Source organism: Drosophila obscura, unplaced genomic scaffold (genome assembly GCF_018151105.1).
Source record: "Drosophila obscura isolate BZ-5 IFL unplaced genomic scaffold, ASM1815110v1 contig_189, whole genome shotgun sequence".
Taxonomy (NCBI): Eukaryota; Metazoa; Arthropoda; class Insecta; order Diptera; family Drosophilidae; genus Drosophila; species Drosophila obscura.
Genome location: NW_024542777.1, coordinates 2,373,715 through 2,396,599, shown reverse-complemented (window position 1 = coordinate 2,396,599; position 22,885 = coordinate 2,373,715). Strand labels below are relative to the sequence as shown.

The 22,885-nt window shown below is 42.8% G+C and overlaps 4 protein-coding genes across 4 annotated transcripts in view; 1 reads left to right on the top strand and 3 right to left on the bottom strand.

Annotated features, from left to right (window-relative positions):
- Positions 1–3,846, bottom strand: part of LOC111073412 — a 41,377-nt gene extending 37,531 nt beyond the window's left edge. Inside the window, exon 1 of the mRNA XM_022365709.2 lies at positions 3,680–3,846. The gene's annotated coding sequence lies outside the window, so the exon portion shown is untranslated. The remainder of the gene's footprint in view (positions 1–3,679) is intronic.
- Positions 3,847–6,749: 2,903 nt separating this feature from the next.
- Positions 6,750–8,900, bottom strand: LOC121404216. Its single transcript, XM_041593480.1, is given in 5 exon segments — positions 6,750–6,800; positions 6,859–7,011; positions 7,156–7,312; positions 7,374–7,474; positions 8,613–8,900. Coding segments are annotated over 5 exon segments (750 nt in total).
- A 3,465-nt stretch (positions 8,901–12,365) lies between these two features.
- LOC111073437 (malate dehydrogenase, mitochondrial) lies at positions 12,366–13,629 on the bottom strand. The gene has a single exon (XM_022365738.2). It carries the CDS (start codon positions 13,555–13,557, stop codon positions 12,538–12,540), a length of 1,020 nt encoding a protein of 339 aa, XP_022221430.2. The 5' UTR covers positions 13,558–13,629; the 3' UTR covers positions 12,366–12,537.
- A 900-nt stretch (positions 13,630–14,529) lies between these two features.
- On the top strand, positions 14,530–15,851 carry LOC111073433 (probable malate dehydrogenase, mitochondrial). The gene has a single exon (XM_022365734.2). The coding sequence runs from the start codon at positions 14,624–14,626 to the stop codon at positions 15,683–15,685; it is 1,062 nt and encodes a 353-aa protein (XP_022221426.2). The 5' UTR covers positions 14,530–14,623; the 3' UTR covers positions 15,686–15,851.
- Positions 15,852–22,885: the final 7,034 nt, after the last annotated feature.

Sequence of the window (22,885 nt, the reverse complement as noted above, 5' to 3'; positions counted from 1 at the left end):
TCAATTTTTATTTGACTTCTATAATTAATTAATTAATTAATTCCCTCTTTCGAGGCTGATTGAGTGACTGCACAAATTGTAAATATTTATTTGAATATTTTAATAATATGTATTAAAAAACCATTAATATTGATGAGGAGGTTGTAAAGCCAAAGAATTCTTACAAATTAATCAAGTGCATTCAACTGGCATATTGACAATGTCCCCTGGATTCGTTTCCCAGCCACTAAATGGCTGTTGAATGAAATTTCATTAATTTTCCACATTAAAATTGCATTAATTAAATACCAAAATGCTTAATTGTTGGGTAGATGTTGATGCCTTCAAATGTAAATAATTGAATGTTTCATTTGGTCGCAAATGGGGGGCGACGGCGACAACACTGGCGCTCTTGTAAAGCGCATAAAGTTACAAAAAATCTGTATTTTTACACGCTTTATATCCACGCTTCCATTCGAATGGGATTAATCTTGGCACAGACATTAATAATGAACTGTATGTGTAGAGAAAGTCTGTTTTATTCCATGAAATGGCCAAAAAGTTTACCATTTCAGAATAATTTCAAATTTGCAGCGGCACACTTTTCCACACTCACTAAACAAACTGCTTGGAGTTAAGAGCTGCTTTGCATGACTCTACAACATTTAGCAAGTCCTGACATGTAATTACACACATACGCACACACAAGCAGTCTCACCTATACACGTACATGCTTACAATATGTCGTTGCAACATTGCGCACTTCCGCTTAAAACCTTTCACTTCCGGCTAGCAGTGCTCCAAAATGTACACAACGAGGGCCAGAAATAGCCAAACTTTTTCCGCCACATTGCATGTGCCACGCAAATGCAAATTTTTGTATACCAGTACTTGTACTCTCCTTTTTTTTTCTTGATTTAAATTTTATAATATTTAAACGCTGAGGCTCTCTCCGCAGAAAGTATGCCACAGATATTGAGCGACCTGCCTTTGGTGAGGTGAGGTGAGGAGGTGGGCATATCGACCCCGAGTTATGGCGTCAAAAAGCAATCAATTTTTAATTTTGCGTTTAATTAAAAATGCAGCAGAGGCGCAATTAAAATTATCCCATGCATTAAGCACACAACGCTCGGTTCGATTCGATCTGGTGCGGCTCTGTTCTGGGCCTGTTTCACATCGATGGCCATGTCGAAAGTTAGCCGGCGCTTAAATGACAGTAACCAAAATCTGGTTTTGTTGCAATCAATCATGGCCTGGTCGGTGGGTTGCTGGCTGCTGGTGGGTCGCTGATGCTCGCTCAGCATTAACGGTAATTGGAAGTAGGTGGCAGCGTCATCGAGATTGCGCGGTTGTCCTGTCCGCAACCCCATAGACAAGGCCCTGCCACTCGGCTACAGATACAGTTACCACACGCATGCACGCATACATCCTTTACGCTGATGCTGCAGCTACGCTGTGGTTGCGGCTCTAAAAGTTCACCCGGCTTCAGGGTGTTTATTAGCCTGGCCGACTGGCGTATGAGTGATATTTCAATAATGAGCATTCAAATAATTGACAATAATTATCAATGGACATCATATAACCAATTTGTGTCGCATCCAAATGCATGGCTCATCAGCTTGACATATTTAAAGGTGAATCGTTCGCATTGGCCTGTCATACCCGCACTACAGCCGATTACACTATCAAGATAAGAGCAGCACGGCAAATGTCGTTCAATTGATAGATTAAACCAAAACCCCGCTGTTGACAGCTGCATTTATTTGCATTTAGCCAGCAGATCAGAGGTGTTGACCTACTTGAGCCGCAGCTTTACCAAATCACTTACCATCCATTTGGGATTGGGCACATGGAAAAATTTGATTACCAAAGTCTTGGGCACGTCTGCTGGACACAAATTACATCGACAACATGAAATTTAATCATTCTAATTTGTAGAATTTCTGAAGTTTATTACTTGTACTTAATAGACAGACGTTTCAACGTGGCCAAAGTGGAACCATTCCAAGACCAGATAAGACTAAAGAGGAGCAACTTCAGGGTAAGTGGATATACACTCAACAAATCTTTAAGCAGAATGAAAATATATTGTGTCGGTTGATTTGGAAGGGAAACAAATCTAACCCACTTATGGAAGGCTGTCAGGAAAAAGGCCTCGAGCTTGTTGGAAAATGTTTATGTTTGATTATATGGGGATGGGGGGGTCTTGGACAATGATTACGTTATCATTTTAAAGAGTTTTTTTTTATACCCGTACTCAAAAAAGAGTTAAGGGGTATATTAGATTTGTGGTAAAAGTGGATGTGTGTAACGCAGAGAAGGAAACGTTTCCGACCCCATAAAGTATATATATTCTTGATCAGCATCAATAGCCGAGTCGATAGAGCCATGTCTGTCTGTCCGTCTGTCCGTCTGTCCGTCTGACCGTCTGTCCGTCTGTCCGTCTTGTTTGACGCCTGGATCTCAGAGACTATAAGAGCTAGGGCAACCAAATTTGGTTTCCAGACTCATGTGATATCACACTGCTACAAGTGTATTTCAAAATTTCGCCCCACCCCCTTCCGCCCCCACAAAGGATGAAAATCTGTGGCAGCCACAATTTTAAAGATACGATAAAACTAAAAACGCATTATCGTAGAGAATGCCCATATCTACCAGACTGCCGAATCTGAATCAGATCGGATCATAATTATAGCCAGAATGAAGAAATTAATTTTCAGTTGGCTCCCCTGCCCGCCGTCCGACAAACAACAACGCAACTCATTTTCCTTCTCGCTCGCACACTCTGCCGCGTTCAGTGCGCGAGCAACCCCTAGCGGAGGAGATGTAGAATCTAAATGGTACACGTACAATCTACATGTTAGATGTAGAATAGACATTGTATATGTAGATGTAGATATCAGATGTAGCAAAAAAATGTAAAATGTAAAATTTTTTTTTTTTTTTTAATTCTTTAAAATCATAAGCTCAAAAATGTATATACTGACTGAGTACGGGTATAAGTAGAGTCGTGTCCGCTGAAACGACTCACACGTTCCTTCTCGTTTATATATATTTTTTTTCTTGTGATTACGTAATCATGGGGGGGGGGGCCTTGAATGATTACTTTTATCAGGGGGGGGGTCAAAAATCATCGAAAACGTGATTACGTAATATATAGACAGCCCAATGAATGTATGGAAGTAAATATATGTGTGGTTATAGGTATGGAAATAAAACACTTAATTTTAATTGGAGTTGCACTCGGAATGTGCCAGTGTATATTTTTATGGGTCGTGCATGGAATGCACTTGGAGAGACACGGATGTAGATGTGTGTGTATGTACGGATGTACATATGTTTTGGACTTGAATATTTGGAGATCAGCTGGGGAGTTGTTGTTGTGAGCTGGAATGCACTTGCTGAATATTTTTCTTTTTAAACTATTGTCACAATTAATGCACAGACAAAACGGAATTGAAAACTACCGTAGCACTGGTAGATAAGGTTGAAGGAACGGAGAACGGCAGGAATCGCCGATAATATGGCGGTGTCGAAAAAAGAAGAGACACGGATAACGGATGGCACAGAATGAAGAAATAAGAACATATATAAGAATATATATATGTATGTACTTATACCGCGGAACTCGGACTTTTTGGAATTTTGGAACACAAATCGCGAATGGAAGGGATTTGTGGCACGCGAAAATCGTACTTACCTTGGGATCCTGTGGTGGTAATGTCGAAGCGCCAATGCTCGAAGGCTGGATTCCTTATAGGGAAGGCGACGGGGAGTATCCGGCTCGAAGGACCAATGTTTGAGCGTAGAGGCGTCGTGAAGTCCCACAGTTGAATTCCAAGATAAATACAAGAGGCAGCTAGTTCCAATTTCTTCACAGTTTATTCGTAGGGGTTTTATTCGTATATATATATTTATATGTGTATCGCGTGCAAAAGCCGGCCGTTTTGCTTTGGGTGGAAAAGCGAATTAATTGTAGATCGGTGGCGCTCTTGCTGCCGAGGGCTGTCGGCGGCGAGAGCGGGAGCGTGAGCGTGGGTGGGAGCGCAAGCGTGGTGAGTATGCGCGCGAGAGCGAGTCGCCGGGGGGAAAAATGCTCTTAAGCACGAGGGCGAGAACGAGAGCGAGGGCGACCGCTTGTGTAGCTGGAATGCTAACAGCGATGTGGGGCTGGAATGCCCACAGAGCGGTTGCCCCGCCAGCGCCGTCTTCACTCTGAACAGTCTTTGTCTAATTTTAATGATATTTTGTATATAATAAGAGGAACGGAACCCCTCTTCGCAAACGAAAAAGACCTTCATGTTCATAATTGTTTTCCCCCATTTTTCGAGCCTTACCAACATATTTTCAGCAAATCGCATTTCATGACGTTTTCCGCAGTGACGGTTTTTGCGCCTCCGTTCCCCTCCTCTTTCCGCTTTTGTACATTTTTATGCTTTTGTTTTGCAGCGCCACGTCATGGCGCACATGGAGCTCTGGCCGGGCAGTGCCAGCTATGAGCGGAAATGTGTCTAAATTGTGTGTAAAAATGTCGCCTTCCCATTATTATTATTCTCTTTTTTTCAGTGTCTTTGGGTGACACCATATGGCCCCGGCCGATAAGGCTAAGTAATTGATGGACATAGCGGGACGGACAAGAGCTCCTTGAATGAGATTTTATAAATAAATAGCTTTATGTTAAAGATACCTTTAAATTTATTAAACTCTCTTGAGTGAAGATACAGAAATTAAGAAAAATGAAATATTTATTGACGCCCAGAATACCGTAAAATAATAATCTGTGTCTACCAGAAACCCAAGATACGATGAGTAAGTCTGGTAGTACATTACTTTTAAACGACTCCAAGCCAAAGCCAATTATGAGCTACAGTCTTCTACATCACAAGATACATCAACCTTCTCTCCCCCCCCCCCACCCACCCCCCCATAACATATTCAATTACCATTTTGGGTAGCTCTGCCAAGACTACAACTGCACCCAGTCAGAGCCTCCCCCAGAACGAGAGTGAGACAAAGTTTAACTACGAAATTGAGACATGTTGTTTGAGTACATTTTGTGGTCTTGCTCCAGCAATTCAGCTCTGTGGACTTTCGTGTTTTGTGTATGCAATTTTAAATGCACATCGCAGCTTCGTTCGGTTGGGTCAGCTCTCACACACACTCCCTCGGAGGGCGATTCCCAAAACCCATGTAACTGTAACGAGGTTCCTTTGTTTGCTAAAAACTTATCAAGGCTATGGTCAGGACGAGGCTGAATTCTGGGCCCTGGGTAAACAACAGGCAAATGGCTGCAATGATGATCCTTGCAGTTCCCAGTTCTCCCCCCGACGCGCCGCCTGACAAAGTCAATTTTTACACAAACTGTCGATTTTGTGTGGGTTCTGCTCTGGCTAGATTTCTCTACTTCCTAGCTCCGGCCCTATGTGGCCTATTGTCGGAGTGCCCCAGTACTTGAGTGGGGATGTGTGTGTGGGGCAGAGACTTTTAAGGTCTCGCCAGTTGCTTCCACATGATTGGGCAATTCACAATCTCTTTCTCCCATAGACACCATGGCTGTTGTCTAGGCTGATGACTCAATTAACTGCCAAACATCCTTTTGTGCGCTGTTCAAGTTTTTGAGTTGGTCAGCTATGAAACCCTGATTATATTTATCCCAGATATTCAGTGACATGAAATTTCATCTGAGGTCACCTGTTTTAAGCCATCAATTTCCTTCTACTCATTTTAAATATTAAATCCTACTGCAGCATTCCCGACGAACGAGCTCAATCCAAGGCCAGCACAAAGCTGTCATCGGAAACAAAACAATAAATATGCTATGCTCATGATTAATGATGTGCACGCACAAAGGAACTAACTAAAATAATAAAACGAAGCTGCGGTCCTACAATAAGGAGCCTAAAGAAACTGTTGGCAATTTTTTGAGAAAAAAAAAACAAACAAGGAAGTAACGACGCCAGGGCTGGCATTCCTTCTGTTTGGCTTTGCGGCCAGCGTAGCGTGGATTAAGGGAATTAAAATGTTATTATATAAAACAAGGACAAGGGTCCGTTTCAGATGACGAGGGAGAACTGTAAGGAAGAAAATCCAGAGAGGCGGAGAGGTGGAGTTCAGGTGGGAGTAAGTGGGAAAACACGATGGCAACGCTGTTGCCACTGATCCTGGATAACGATGTGATAATCACACCCATCACAGCCACTCAGCCCGAGCATATGAGACGACGGACGGATGGATGGAAGGAAGCAAGTGGGGAATGGACAGTCAGGACAAGCAAGACAGGGCAGGACCGGCAGGTGACTTGTACATAATTCCACCAATTTTTGTAAAGAACTTAATTTTACGCTTTTGCATTTTCAAAATGAAAAGTTGGATGGAAAGAAGAACGCCCTCGCCTGTTAGCCACCCTCATCCCCGACCTGTGAGTCCCAGGCCTTAATAAGTTTGCTTAGCTACCCACAAAAGGCATTGAAGCGGGCACTCTGTTGGCTTCCTTTCGTATCTGCATACATCTACCTCTAGGTACCCAACATTTTTAGTCTTTCATGCTGTCTCAAATTGCTTTCTTTCATTTTCGCTAGGGCTTTCATTGTTTGGATTAGTTTTCATGAGTGAGAAATTTTTTGGGTCAACTCTTTTGTTTAAAATAGAAAACTGCTCCGAGTACTCCGGGAAATTCGAAATTCTTAAATTCTAAAATTAGAAAAAATTCCTACATGTACCTACGTATCATAGTATAGCAGTATTAGTATATAAAAATGATAAGTAATTTTCTATTTCAAAGACCGCACGCAGGTAAACATATGATATGAAAATTTTAAGGTCTATTAAATGGTAAATATGTGTTGAAAAGTATTCAAAATATCACATTGAAGTACTTACAGACATGTAGGTTTATATGGACACAGGTGCCAGCTTATATGTTCTCAAGATGTAGGGCTTAGTAGATCGCATCACTAAAAAGAGCAAAACCCTGTAGGCGAGGCCGCCTTCATACCAGTTGTTACAGAAAGCAGCTGGCATTACTTTGTCGCTCTAAAAAGGCCGAGGAAGACAAATCATTCACACATATTGAACAAAAGATGGGTATTTGAAAACGGAAAATTCAGGACTTGATAGACTGTCCAGTTTTAAATATTTTTGTTATGATGAGGAGTTCTCTCTTCTGACTTCACTTACCGCCATTGCGACCTGAGTGCCATTGTGGCATATTCCAAACATTCCAACCATGTACCTGAGAGCCAGACCCAAGTCGAACATGATCATGGAAAAGCCCATAGAGCACACGGCCATCGACGACACCATTGGCATGGTTCGCAACTTGGGATCTGGGCATCTGCAATATGTATTTACTGAACTAGAGCGACAGAGGAACAGAATCGCAAAATGCTGACCACGCTGTTGTGATCAGCGCCAGAATCAGGCGATCGCTGGTGGCAAATGGAATCAGGTCGCAGCCCACTACAGCGACATATGCTGCCTCAGCTGCATCAGCTCCCTGAGTACAAAAGTTGGATTAATGTTAGGGTGGCACGAGAAACCCTAGGGTTACTCGTTTTACTTATTTACTTATCTACTACATACATTACATAATGAGACCCAAAAGAGAGTGAGTAGTGGGATTCGGGATTATCGGGGGGCATTTTAAATAACACTTGCTTAGTTCTTTCCGACAACCTTTTGGGCCATGGCCTTGATGCAGGATCTGGGCAGTGGTGGGATTGAAGCCAGTGCCGCCAGCATGCAGCTCCATGGTAATGGAGATGGCGAACATTCATCTGCCGCCAATAGTTTAGTTCGATGTGCATATATTGCGACATAAACATATATGGCAATTTTAGCGCAGAGATAAAAGAAGCTCACACGCGGCAATGTAGGGTGACGTCAAATCGGTTCGTGTGTCGCCGGTGCTGCTTCTGCGTGGAGAAGCTCTCAACATTTCAGCGGCTTTCGTGCGGGCACTCAACCAGGCACCGATGGTAGACCTGGAGTGAGGCCCTGGCCGCCTCCAACGTCCCCTCCCCTATCCTTTCCTGATCCCCTTTCCTCTCAAGGCAAGAATAATCTCTCTTTGTGAATATTGGTTAGTTCTTCTCTATATTTTCAGTTTCTGCGCTACCTCCGGTCGTTTTATGCCCCTACTCTACCTTTCACAAATGACATTTCGGATATGTCTACAATGAGTCCCAGAAGAATCGCAAACTTCATAAGGGCATCTGGATGGGATAATTGCTGACATAGTAGTCTCTCACAATGGAAGGGGACATGATCCATGCGGTAACACAACGAGCCGTAACCGGCCTAAGTGTTTCGGGTTCCTAATGAACCCTAGTATGTAAATTGCCAGAAGAAAGCAAACCACAATAACTGCAAGTTATTCAAGTAGTTTTAATATATATTGAATACGCGACATTACACAGTCACGCAGCCCAGAAGTGCTCACAATGAACTCATTGGCGGTGAGTGATAAAAAACGTATCTGAAATATGGCGGCAGAAGCTAATGTATGTGGGCGAACCCTCTGACTTCATGACTTGACTTCGTACCTATCGGGAATACCATTAAAAAAAAAAATACGCCAGTAGCTCTACCTCCAGGGTGGAAAAGGGCTAGAGCTCCTGCAGCTCAGCCAGCACCGCCATGATCTTGGGTCTCTTGTACGTCAGCGCCCAAATGTTTAGGATCCCCGCTAAGGTGAGCCCCAGCACACTGCCCATCTCTGCGATCTTTGCCGCGTACATAACTATTTCCTTTGATTGACTATCAAACATGGCCCAGTAGACGGTCTTACTCCCACCACACATATGATCTGTCTGCCTGATCTGTCGCCGTATGCTTGGGCAGGCGGGCCATTTGAAACGGGGTGCCATGCCAACACAACGGAAGGCAAAGTCCGGATACCTAATGCAGACCTCCAACTGCATCCTATTCGATATAAACACTGACTTGCTCCAAGGCCTAATTGAGCGATTTTGCATTGGATCCTGGAAGCAGGCACTGGCTCTGCTTTGGCTCGAAACCTTGTCCAGCGAAATAATATTTAATTTTCAAGTAAGAATTACTGCACAAGACGCGTTGGGATAAAGTGGATTAAATTGATTTCTAATTTCTAACGCTATGGCTGTGGTCTGTCCAATATTTATATTTCCATGGGAGCCTCCAAATGGTAGGCCACAAAGCATTTGTTTATTTATTTTGTCGATATTTGTGTCAAGCTCGTAATGCTGATGCCTCCGAGCTGGCTATCTGGCTATCTGGCTTTTATGTGCCGTCTATCTATACTCTCGTCTCGTTCTACACTCCATTTCCGGCGGAAGTACCAGCGGGGAGACATTTTTATGTACGAGTATGCCTGTAAGTATTCTGTGTATTGTACTTGCCGGCAGTTTGCTTCTTTGTTTATGAGCATGCCCTCGTACTTTTATGTAATGCGAGCTTTTATTGTTGCGTTGCTGTTATTTTGTGGTCTACTTGGTTGCGCCTCATATGTTCCCTGTCTGTGTATGCACTTGCCATACCAATCGCTGCTCGGTCTCTCGGGAGTTTTGTTGGCTCTCGCTATTGATTTATGGTTTGGGGACTCTGCTCCTTGTGCGGGATTTTCAGTTTACTGTTTTCTGTCTCCGTCTCCATCTCGGTCGTCGTCACGTCAACGTTTTGTTGCGGTAATTAAACTCTGATTGCTTTTCAATTGTTTTTATTGATTGGCCGAGCATTCGTTTCTTTCAATCGAGCTTCTGTTGATTCGCAATTAGCCACAAAATTCCATAGAAAATGTCTCACCGAATTGCGATGGCTAATTGATCGAGCTTCGGTTAGATTGACTTAAATTTAGTTGATATTTCATTTTGAAAGCTTAATTTACAGACCATATTCAGAGGGTATGGATAAGACAAACAAAGCTTGAAAACTTGGCAGCCGGCACAACTCGAGTCGGCCAATTTTCAACGACTCAAATCGTGAGGCAGCTGCGCGTAATGGACAATTTGAATTATCCTTCGGTGCTGCTGATGGAGGAGTGTGAGTAATAGTTTTGGCATCCAGCACGATTTGCCAGGAATTTATGGAGCGCCGACAGCCAAGGGCCACTACATCGAGTCGAGTCGAGTCTAGTCTAGTCCCGTACTTGGCAAAAGCGAATCCTTTCCACATTCATCTCCTTTGTCCAGCGCTGACAAGTGCAAAAGTAAAGTAAAGTTACGAGCCCCTCCTCGATTCAGCTCCCAGCTGTTGGACGTATCGATCCACTGGCCGGGCCTTTTTAGCTAATTAAGCCCCGGTAAGAGGGAACAACACATGCTGCTAATTTGTGGAATTAACGTGTTTGTTTTGTCCGCAGTCGAAATAAATTACCCTACAAAAAAACTGGGTGCAAAGGTGAAGGGCCATGGCCATAAATTCGCATCGAAGGCGAATTTCCAGCTGCAACTTTTGGTTGCTTGTTTACGCCCGAGAAAAGGTTTGGCAAAAATTACAGTCCGTTGGGAAATTTATGTGCAACTCAATGGAAATTAAACGTTCTGGCCAGCTTTAGCACAGCTGCTCGGACTTCCGGTTCCCGTCCCTACCGCTGTCCCATTTTGACAAGGATCTATGAAAATAGTGTGCACAATTATTGCTCCATTGCCATTTCCCCTCGCCATTCTAAACTGCTAAATTAAGATAGATGAATGCATTAAGCTGGGAAAATTTATTTGTTTTGATAAGCGAGAAATCCGTCTGCTCCGATTCGTTTCTACGAGTGGCACAAGGGTTTTTCTGTTTAAATCTTAAAAGTTGAGCATACGTTTAAACAAAATATAATGGCTAGTTTAGGGGCTCGGAAACATTTTTTCGGTATAATCGTTACTCCCATGGTCTATTCCCATTTTTACAAGAGTATTTACCTATAACTCACACTGATACCTCGTTAAATTTTGATATTTTCAACACACATATCTCTCACCCAAAAAGCAACAGAAGAGCAATCACCAGAAATTGGTTCGCTATATTTACACTTATTATGATTTACTACTTGGGTCAAAAAACTTTTTTAATAAGCCTGAAAAGATCAACAGCCAAAACTGGACTCAAGTCCAGAAGACTTTGGCTAATAAATAAAGTTTTCGATGCTCAGGTAAACACTCGGCATGACCCACAAAAAAGTTGTTCGTGCAGTGCATATAGAAAACTTGGGGGAAAATAGTTTTGGTCAAAAATGGCTGCCTAATGTTTATAGAATTTTTGCCTGCAATTAGTTAACCCATAAACGTAGAGAGTTGCATATGAAATATACGGCTGAAAATGCCAGAAATTTTCTCGGAGCCCCAAGAACAACGATTTATGAGTATCTCCAAATGGGAAGGAATGGGCGAAGTATATACCCTTTATGGGGGTTATCCTACAGATAGGGATGGAAGAAATACTTAGATACTATGCGGATATTTATTTGTTCAAAAAACGAGCCAGTAAATGGTATTTAAATAACCTCGAAAATAGTCTATATAATAAATGAAAAATCTTCATTTTCTATATATCAGTTTTTCCTTAGGGGTGTTTTAGTGATATTTCTCTATTTACACACTCGAAACGATACACAAAAAATTATTCATTATATTTATTTAAACACCTATACAAAAATGGTCTTTCATTTAATTTTAATTTGCTTTTGAAAAATGAACCAGCCAGACTCATTTGTTGCTAACTTCTGTTTTGGAAACACATTTTTTGGCTTCGGGTTGTGCGAGTGAGTGTGGGTGGCCGTGTGGCCAGCTTGTTGTCTGAAATGCTCTGCCTTAATTTATCTTGTTGTCAGGCTGGGTGGCAGAAACAAATGCAGCCGCAATAGTTGAATTACTCACACAGATACACACACTCCCACTCACTGGAACTTGGACAGGTGAACTCTTGGTGAAAGTGAAACTGGGTCGCAGGAAAGTTTTGCCACCCACTTTCTTTTTTATTTGGTTTGGAACAAGATAAAATGGACACACCTTATGTGTTGTTCGTTTCTGTTTTTTTTTTGTGCTTTTTGGGAGGTGTGTGTCGGGAAAAGTGTGAAATAAAGTGAAGAAAATTGCTGCCTACTTTCGGTTTTCCTTGAGGCTTGAGGCTCAGAGGGGCCAAGCAATTTGTTACCAGTTTCAGACCTGAGAGCGTCTCAGTGCAAATGTAATTTACTGCTGGGCAGAAGAATGTTAGTCCGGAATTTATTTGCGGCCATTTTGGACAAAAGTGAAACCAAAGGGAAATGCTTAAAGTGCTTCCCAGCAAACAATACAAAAATATCTGAACAAAGTGAAGCTTCCCAATCATTTGTCTGGCTGCAATTCCCGACACACGCTACACGCATATGTATGTACATATTTCATTTATTTTCTATGCCCTGTATTAGTCTGAAATGTTGTGTTGTGTAGTTTTTCACGCCAAGAGAGCCAAGAATTTTTATTTGGCATCGTAAGAATGGTTTTTTTGATGCCCCGCTCCTGCATTTCTCCCTGCTCTTAGTTTTACAGGCTTAGCCCCAAGCCAAAAATGGAGTTAAAGAGTATACCACTTAATATATTTTTTATATTGGGCTTATTATTTCGTAAATGTTTTGGCAAAGTTGACGCCGTCCTCGATGTTTTTCCTCAGGATGGGGAGCAGTTTGTCCAGGGACTTCTGTTCGAATTCATTCAGTTGAGGGATTTTTAAACAGCGCTTGATGCCTTCCTTCCCCAGCTCCACGGGACCGGCGAAGAAGGGGGCGTCTGCCACATCGGATGCGACAAAGGAGCACTCAATGATGGCCTCCTGTCCGTTTTGGGCCCGAATCAGGGACTGCACGAAACAGCAAGTGGCATAGGCCATGGAAAGAGTGGCCGAACCAGCGCCGCCCTTGGCCAAAACCACTTCAGTGCCGGCTTCCTTGATGCGATGCGTGAGTCTCTCGATGTCTTCGTTGTCGCCCCTGAACGCGGGCTGGCACTGGGAGAAGAGCGGCAGGATGGTGGGTCCGGTGTGCCCTCCGATCACCGGGATATTCACCTTCAGCGGATTGATGTTCATGTGGTCGCCAATGAACTTCTTGGAGCGCACCACATCCAAGGTGGTGATCCCGAACAGGTGGTTTGGATTGAAGACCCCAGCTTCCTTGAGAACCTCAGCGGCAGTCGGGACAACAATGTTGATGGGGTTCGTGGAGATAGCGATCAGTGCCTCGGGACAGGCGCAGGCAATAGCTTTGGTCACATGGATGGCAATGCCACCATTGGCCTGCATCAGATGGTCCCGCGTCATGCCCGGGACGCGGGGCATTCCCGCGGTTACCACCACTAAATTGGCGCCCAGCAATGCCGGCTCCAGCTCTTCCTTGCCCACGTAGCCACTTACCGTTCCATGTTCGGATATATGTCCGGTATCGGCCGCGATTCCTTTCGTTCCACGCAGATCGTGCAGGGCAAGCTCGTCGATACCCTCGACCTGGCGCAGGAGCAGCGACAGTGGCTGTCCAATCCCGCCGCCAGCACCCACAATCGCGACCTTGAAGACGGTACGTACCATCACGCACCAGGGAAAGCTGGAGGGGACTATCTTTGCCTTGAATTTCTTAAGCAACATTTCAAAATTAAGTATTTACGATGATCAGGTCTGGATGGAAATAAAAAATATAATTTGTATTACTGTAAAAAAGCCTTCTCTATACTCTTTTAGCAGGATATTTCAGAATTAAATAATGCCTGTATAAAGGCAGGCTCCGGGTTTCCGGATTTACTTTGAAAAACAGAAAGTTAGGTGCTCTCGCATTCGTAAAGCGCAATATTTTTCAGTTTTCAAAACGTCAACATATTTCTCGCAGAAGTGAAAAGTAAACGGCTTTTAATACAACAAAACGAATCTTAATTGCAAAATGGAAAAATAGATGACTGATTGACGCATTGACATGGAATTGACACCATTGCCAGTGCAATTGAGCTTGTGCCCTTTTTTTATAAATAACTTTTTTATTTAAACCAATTCAAAAATGGATCGCAAAAATTTGGTCAGGGCAACAAACATAAATCGATAGATCTCTGTTAAACAGAACAGAGGTCTTTTTGTATGAGCTGGCAATAACGCGTGGGGATAACAGCAGTAAATTTTGCGCTTAACAGTACAGGAGTAAATAAACCTTACTTTGCGAATGTCTAAGTGCCTTTGTAGCAATATAATAAGTATAATAAACATGTACCAATATAGTAAGCCATATAATAAAAAGTAATAATATGAGAAATATATTTAACTAATATTTAAGAGCGAGTTGTAATGTCTCAATCTATCGAGACATGCGTGAGAGATACCAATAGCAACACCAAGCCAAGGGTATCGATATGGAGAATATCGAAGCGACACCTCTGGTGAAATAAGGGAGCGACCGAGTACCTACTCCTGTATACCTTTTAAATCGACTAAAACTACCAAATCTTAATCCAATTGATTTGTATGAAATATCCATCCAAGGGTACGGATAGAAGTATACATAAATATGTGGTTTCGTAGTCCTAGTAATGATCATTCACATTTTGCATATCCCAAAAGATCTTCTCAACAAATCAGTAGGCTCTGATCAGAAATGATTTGTTATCAGTTGTTTAATCTTGGATTTAAATTGTAGCTAGTACCAAAATTTTAACGTAACTATTTGGCTATGTTCGCCCTGCGATGTGGCACACAACTCTCCCAGACACTGAATCAGTACCAAAGGAAGAGAACGGATGCAGCTATAAGCAATGGAAGCCAAAGAACTCTCAAGGTCGCTGTTGTGGGGGCGGCTGGTGGCATAGGACAACCCCTGTCGATGTTGCTCAAACACCATCCCCACATAGAAACCCTCGCCCTGCACGATCGGAAAAATATCAAGGGCGTTGCAGCGGATCTCTCGCACATCGACACATCGGCGGTGGTGCAGCCTTTTAAGGGCCCGAAGAAACTGGCCCTGGCCCTGAAAGGATCGGACATTGTGGTGGTGCCAGCGGGCATGCCTCGCAAGCCAGGAATGAGCCGAGCCGATCTGCTCGATGAGAACGCCAGCATTGCGGTGGACGTGGCCAATGCCGTGAGCGCGGCTTGTCCTGGTGCTCTGTTGGCCTTCATAACGAACCCGATAAACACAATTGTTCCAATTGTTGCGGAGATCCTTAAGTCCAAGGGGGTTTACGACCCCAGGCGTCTCTTCGGGGTCACCACTCTCGATGTAGTCCGCTCCAAGACCTTCCTTGGAAAGAGCATCGGGGTGCAGCCGGAAGAGGTCACCATTCCGGTAATAGGCGGACACGCTGGCCTCACAATTCTTCCGGTTCTCTCGCAGTGCGATCCCCCTTTTGACGGTGATGAAGCTGAACGACTGTCTCTGTTCCATCGCATCCAGGAAGCCGGCACAGAGGTGGTCAAGGCCAAGGCCGGACTTGGCTCGGCCACCTTATCGATGGCCTTTGCTGGGGCTCGCTTCGTGGACTCCCTTATCAGGGGCATCAAGAACGAGGGTGACGGATGTATCGTCGAGTGCACCTTTTGCGAATCGGATGTCTCAGAGGCGAAGTTCTTTGCCTCGCCAGTCATTTTAGGGCCACATGGTGTCCAGGAGTATCTCGCAATTCCATGCCTGGATGATCTTGAGAGAGCAGCTTTGAAGTGCCTGATTCCTATCCTAAATCAAAACATCGAAGCTGGTATCAAATATGGCCAAAGTGCAGTTCTCTGTGGGTTCTAAGCAACTTTTCTCCCTGAACTCATTCTGTGGAGATGTGGCGTAATCGTAATTGGCCAGAGCCTTTGTATACTTTTCGATTTCGTTTATATTTTTGTCTCAAAAGTCGTAAAATTTCTAGGAAAATGTATATTTAAATCTGTAATAAACAAAGCAAATATTCTCCAGACTTCTTCCCTGATTCATGCTCAACTTCCTTAAAGACTCAATTTTTGTTTTTTATTTATTTTGTATTTTTGGCTCAGTGTCAAGTTTTACATTTGCAGTCCTGCCGACTCTCCCGGCAGCCACAGTCGCAGCTGGTGTCAGGACTCGGAACTGTGGCCAAGATGAAGACGCTTCATCATCGAGTTGAGAAGAGCCGCAAATCTCTGCGGTCTTGTCTTAATGGCTAAGAAATTGTGATTTATGCCTCGAGATTTGTACATACACTGCTTGACGCATGCTTCCAGACACATGATGCACATGTGTGTGTGCATACCTACTTAAGCATATTACATATACATATGTATGTACATACTCGTATGTATCCAAGCAGTGGAGCATGATTTACTTCTTGCTGAACTTAAGTATTTGGGGCGTGGGGGTGAATCAGACACAACTTACAAGAAACTTTGGCATTTGAATACACAAACTCCACGCTAATACTCGTACTTCCTGCTTCTGGAGCATTCATTACTTAATTAGACGCAAATTTATTTGCCAGCCATCCAAAGGTGCCCAAATTAGATCAGTTGAATTACTTTAATTGAATTCATTCAGAGGGAAAAGGTGGTGGAGCAGGAGTAAGCATCTTTCTGAAATCTCTACTGGGGGGTTCAAGGGGTTGGAGGAACTCGCCCGCCCGTTGACAGAGGGAAAGTGTTCCAGTCGACAGTTTTATTGCTCCGACATGAAAACTTTAGGTCGCTTGGCTTGCCAGCCGTTAGAAGGCTTATTAGGTAATTGGATTTCCTAAAGCCTTTGTTGCGACATCTACACTGATATAATTTTGAGACTATCCGCTCAAAGGTCATTGATTCAAAAACTGGGTTGTGCAATTAATTACTCTAAGTAGATGACTCAAATATGAAGTTTGGGTGACTTAGAAAGTGAAGTTTAGATATACTCTTACTCTATAAGCAACAGCTCAACGTACTATCAATTGTGTAAGCAAAGTATGTATCAGAATAGTTGAAAGTTCTCCCGACATTCTCCTTCAACCTTTTCAAACTTCTTTTCTGCACCGAACAATTGTCTTCTTTGTTGGCATTTTGTTGCATAGGTGGGCAATAATTTTCAGAAATTATACATGACCACTTATGTTGTCATTAACGCTAACGACCACCAACCCAAAAAGTGTGTCGAGGTATTATGAAATGTTTAACAGCCTCGTCCAAGTGCCTGCTGCAAGTTTGTGCAATTTTTCCGTCCATCGTGGAGCCTCCTGTCGACGGCTCCTGGCCGCAGAGTAGTGCCTGACTGGGTAATCCAAAATTAATGGCCTGTCAGTCATAGTCGTGCTACAATTTTAGCCCACTTGGTTCGCTTTTGGGGCTCTGCAACTACAGCTGCGATTCCGTCTTACAGGCGGTCGTGTGCTACATCCTTTCTTTGTGTAAATTTCCGCTTCCTTCTCTTTTCGGGCAAAGTAGACCAAGAACGAGCTTAATCGAAAACGTATGAATGCAGCACAAAATCCAAAGAGGCCTGATTTGGTGATGAGAGCGTTACAGGATAGTACTCACGGGCGGAGAAGTACGTATTTATACTCATAATGTCTGCCAAATTTAAAATTCTCGTGAGCCGCAGGTTGTATTAAGTAGTGAGTGTTCTGAGAATCCAAAGACTGACTCTTTTCTCTGCATCAATCTTGGCGAAGTATCTTTTGCCCTGTTTTATCTTGCAATTGGTTTCACAAAACGAATATTCCGAACTATATCAATTCCTTTGAGGTGTTAAAAGCTACACGAATTTAAGAGCTGCCATTTCCCATCTCTAGGCCAAAGCCACAGCACTTAAGTCCCTTCGTGTTGCTCTTTTTGCCACTCCTTCGCCCAGGCTCAGGGCTGTCCTGGCCTGGCCGGGTATGGTCTGGCTGTGGTTAGAGCAGCCAAGTTATTACAAGCGCAAAAATATTTTCACTTAAGTAGCTGCCACCATTTTGCTCAATTTATTTCCAACATCAAGTCCTCGCTCGCTCGCTCCTCTTTTCTTTTTTTAATTTTAACACACAATTTTCGTGTAATGTTTGGCTTTCAGCTCGTGTTCTTTTCAGCAGAGAACATTCTGCAGACGTGGGGCAAAAAACCGCTACGTAATATTTAATTGAATGTTTTCTGTTGAATGCAAAGCCTTTAAATTTAAGTATATCATGCTCGCACTCGTATACTCGTATTCATCATGAGATAAGTCTCCTTTTTGCACATGCCTTTCCAGATGCAATAATCTGTGGAAAATCTGTTGGACACTTGTACGCTCCTCACACATGAATTTGCTTATGTTTGGGTGGTTGCTTTTTTATGCAATTTTTTTGGGTCAGCTGGGGGAAAGTTTTTATTGTGAGACGCCTGGGAATGAATGAATTTCCCTACAATTTGTTGCTGCCTTCATTTTGAAAAATTATTTTGAATGCATTTGGGCATTTAACGATGTGTGAAAACGTTTGCAATTTTTGGTAATTGAATCGGTGCTCCATGCAATTTTATTTCACTTTTCAATGCAAGTCCTGGGACCTCGACTGCTGATGCAGAGAGATGAATATGAAATTAAGGAATGCAAAACTTTCTTGATTCGGCTTTTTATTACGGGATGAAAGTTTAGTTTTTTTTACTAAGCATTGCATATAAAATAGTCGAATTAAATGAATATTCAAAGATTTGGCATGCGTATGAAATTAATTTATTAAAATTTAGCCCACTTTTGTATCGAATCACATTTCTTTCTTCTTCTGTAAAATATGTATATGTATGTACATATGTATCTATAAAAAGTCTCCACTGAGTGCCTCATTATATGCTTTTCAGGCCAGCGTTTCCCTCCACTTTTCCACTTGTTGCTTAAACTTTTAGGACCTATATTCGCTTGCCTCTTAAGTGGCTGCCCGCCCCTTAAGTGGTTAATCAAAAGATGCGTCATCTACGCGCTCTGATTATCTGTAAACCAAATGCAATGAGATACAGTTGAAGCTGGAATTACACTTACACGGCTTACATGACATTCCCAGGGTGGAGAGAATAGATAAGTCTTTTACGGCCTCAGAGGAAAGCGAGTCGCAGGACTTCTACGGGGCTTTTGGGTCGATGGCGAAGCGAGTGACCCATAAAATATCACGTATACGCAGGCCACATGGCCACAGGAGGCCGCCTGATGAACTAACACGAGTATACTATGTCCGTATGTATGTATATCCGTACATATGTATGAGCATATGCTTCCCTCTGTATGTTTTGTGTGTGTGTGTGTGTGTGTGTGTGTGTGTGTGTGTGTGTGATGCGTTTTTATGATTTGTGGCATAATGCCCAGTGAGGCAAAGCCCAAGCAGCAGCAGCAGCTGATTGTAAATCTATGCGGGCTTCAGCTCATGCCTCCAATGCCAAACCCAAGCCCAATCCCAACCCCAACTCCAACCCCTCCAATGTGGTTATTCAGCCAAGAGACAGGAATGAAGAATGGAACCATTTCGTTAGGATGTAGAGGCAGTTGGGGGGCTGTGTGTAACCTCCGTGGGGTCAAATCCTCTGCGGTTTTGCAAGCTGTCGCCTTCATCTTTAAACTTTAATGGTCGGCCAAAGTTTTGGCCGCGGCTGAGCTTTCGTTTTAGCCAAAAGAGGACTTGGGCACGTCTTGGCCAAAAAGCAGCTGCCTTCAGTCTGGCGGAAAACCACACCTCACACACACACCCCTCTGCCATATTGTTAATTCCCTGGACGTGTCCTGTTAGCGAAACGCTTTCCAAATATTTATTTATTATTTACTCTCGTCCACCTTGTTGGCCACAAAACAAGAAGAAGCACCAGCAGCAGCCTAAAGAAAAAAACTGTGGGAGAAATTTGATTTAGCTGCTCTTTGACATCGGGTCTTAGTGGCTCTATTTATCTACGTGATGTTTTCAGTGCTCTTTAGCCAGATAGCAAGCGAAAGCTGTCAAACGTGGCGTATACTTAATATTAATTACTGCAAACAACCAGAACGAAGCCCATAATGGCTGTTGATAATCTTTCCCACCCTCAGACTTCCTCCTTTTCTCTCCGAGAACAAGTACAGATCCTTCCACTGATAAGCATTGTTTGGAAAATTGTATTAATACACTGCGAGAATATGTACATATGCCCCTACATTTTTCTTCTGGTTTGTGGCACAGAAAATTCACAAATTATCTAGTTAAGTCATTAGCTAAATTGCTTGAATCGCTTTTTTGTGAATAATGTTCAAATCGCATTCCAAACTAAGGTAATTACGGCACTTAACGAACGAGCTTGCCTTATGGTTGCTGGTGATGGAGGGTGATTGATGTTGCACGGAAATTTCTCTTTTTTGGGCCTTAAGTAAATGAGAGAAATGTTGGGAAATATAGCCACAAGAATCCATGAACTTGCTTTGGCTATAAGTATATTTTCTTTCAGTTCACGCAATCCCAACCGCAATCTTTATCCTACTTAAACATTTTCGTATAATAATTACATCAATATGGAAACTTTTCCCAGTGCAGGCACTTTCATTTTGTGTACGAGTAAGTGAACGGCCAGACTGAAGTTTTTCGCATGCATTGAGAGCCCTAAGCATTCCCAACCACTTGCAATTAACACTAAAATTAATTCATATTAATTAAGGCTCAGACCCGGGGCCAAATGAGAACACACTTAATGCCTAGGGCAGTTAGCTTTTATGGGACTCGAACAGAACAGAACAGGAGGCGGGCCCTTTCTCCATACTCAGTCGTACAAATAGTGACCTCGACGGCAAATGTAATAAATAAGAAAGGGAACAACAAATTGTGGAGGTCCGACCCTGACCAGACATAACAGCATTCATTAATAAGCAGCCACGAGACGAGAGCTGAGCCCCAGTTGGAACCCATTGGAAAAAAAAATCACCAACCCAGTCCCAATAGAGGAAACAAAGCATAACAAGAACAGGCATAATATTAATAACGCTTAATAAGTTGTAGGAATTAGCAGAGGAATGGAGGGAGATACATGTGGCTGGGTCAAACATGATTTGCTAATTATGATGAATTTGTAAAACATATTCTATGCAACCCTAATAAAAATACTCCCAAGTTAGTAAATTCTATTCATCAACAAAATAAGCTTACAATTAAACCATCCAAAACTGTTGAGGTGGGCAGGCTTTCTGCTCTACAGATTCCTAGTTGGCAATAGTTTGCGATCGACTATCCGGTCCTTATTCATGCACAGGTGCTTCAATTAAGGTTGTCCTACTATCTGCTTAAGCTAGGGATGATTGGAAGCGAACAAAAACAATGAGCCGCATTTTCCTTAAAATATTTCCGCACCTTTTCTCTTGAAAAGCTCTTGTTGTAATGCCGCTTTCGTTGTTATTGCTGACAGTTCAACAGTTGCAAGTGATGCCAAGTTGACATTAAGTTTTTCATAAGTTTCTGTTGGGTATGCAAGTTAACGCCAAGTTTTTGGCAATAAGAAAGGTACGGAACTAGCACAGAAGGGAGCTGACATTTGAGAAAAGTAGAAAATCGGAAAGTGCTTATGGAGACACAAATAGCAGGCATGAGAAAAAATAACCTCCGTAAATTCTTTTTAAGACTTTACGTATTGCATACAAGTCTGCTGGTATTTCACTGAGGAAGATTCACGAATGGGAATTTGTCCTCTTAATTATAACATTTTTATATTTTTAAATTTCACCATTCACGAACAATGGGCTTTTTTCCCCTAATAATAATTAATAAAAATTGCATTGCTCTGGCAATAATAGAAAGATTTTTAATAGGCAGACCTAGAGATGCTCATGCTAAGACTATTCTCCGCACTGATGGCCTATAAAGCTTCAAGCCATTTTCCAATAGTTTTCCACCAAATGAACAATCCCATTAACGCAGCCCACTCAAGTACTTTGACAGCCATTGGATGGTAGCACAAACATGACACAGATTCCAGGGGAAAACTTTCAGGCGTAAATTTCAATCAAGCAGACTAATGTCAGTATGAGCCGCTTTCCTCCTGCAACGCCCACACACAATTTGTGTTTACCTATACACAACTATACACTCGAATGTATTTACGTGTGTGTATATATATATATATATGGAAATTTAGTGTTAGTTTGGGGCTGTCGTGGATGGAGGGCACAGGTGTTGGCAACTACACAACGCCTGATTGCCAACTCGGAGCAGACACCGAAGAATACATTAATATTAATGCATATTTTGCCGTGGGCGGCATCGAGATGCCAACCGCCAAGTGACATCATTAAACTACTCGTGGCAGCCGAGCTAAATCAAATATGTGAAAACTTTTGGGCGGGAGCCAATCAAATGAACTGGATATGCGTGGGTAGAAGCCCTAAGTCATCTACTCTAATGCTATGTACTTATGAAAGTACTGCTACTTAGGGCTAACCAATCGTATTGGGAATAGTCTGCCTTACGAATGAGAGCCTTAGGAAAGTAGGAAATCACAAAAAGGTGACTGAGAAGGGAAATTTCTCTCTTTAAAAACACAGAGAGACCGAAATCATTTCATAAATACTTTTGCTTACGATGCTCCCAAGGTCACACATACCCAATTTTGATGATGAATTTTGGCATTACTGCAGAGCATCGATAAAGGCCAATACGTGGAAGAGGGCTTTTTGGAAAGCAGCATCAATAGCAGCAGCGAAATATTTCACGCACAAGAAGGCCAGGACCAGGACCGATACAGATTTTCCAGATTCCCGCTACAATTGTGCTGGACCAGAAATGGCAAAGTCATGAATCACGACAGGCAGGCGGAAGACGGAGAAAACCCAACGAAAATCGCACACGGGAAACCTTTGCAAATGGCAGCAGAAACCAAGAAGCAGCTAGCATTGTAAAAGAGAGCGAAGAGAGAAAAAAAATTACTTATCTGCGAACCAAAATGATTTATTGGCCCAAATGGCAAGCAAATAGCATTAAAAGCATGCTCGGGCCACGGCCGAAGGGTTTCCCCTGCATAAATTACCCCAAGAGGGAGCTCAAAAATTCTGCGAATAAAAAAT

What these genes read in the sequence shown, in the direction of transcription:
- LOC111073433 (XM_022365734.2), top strand. Translation starts at nt 14,624, where the DNA reads ATGTTCGCCCTGCGATGTGGCACACAACTCTCCCAGACACTGAATCAG.
- LOC111073437 (XM_022365738.2), bottom strand. Translation starts at nt 13,557, where the DNA reads ATGTTGCTTAAGAAATTCAAGGCAAAGATAGTCCCCTCCAGCTTTCCC.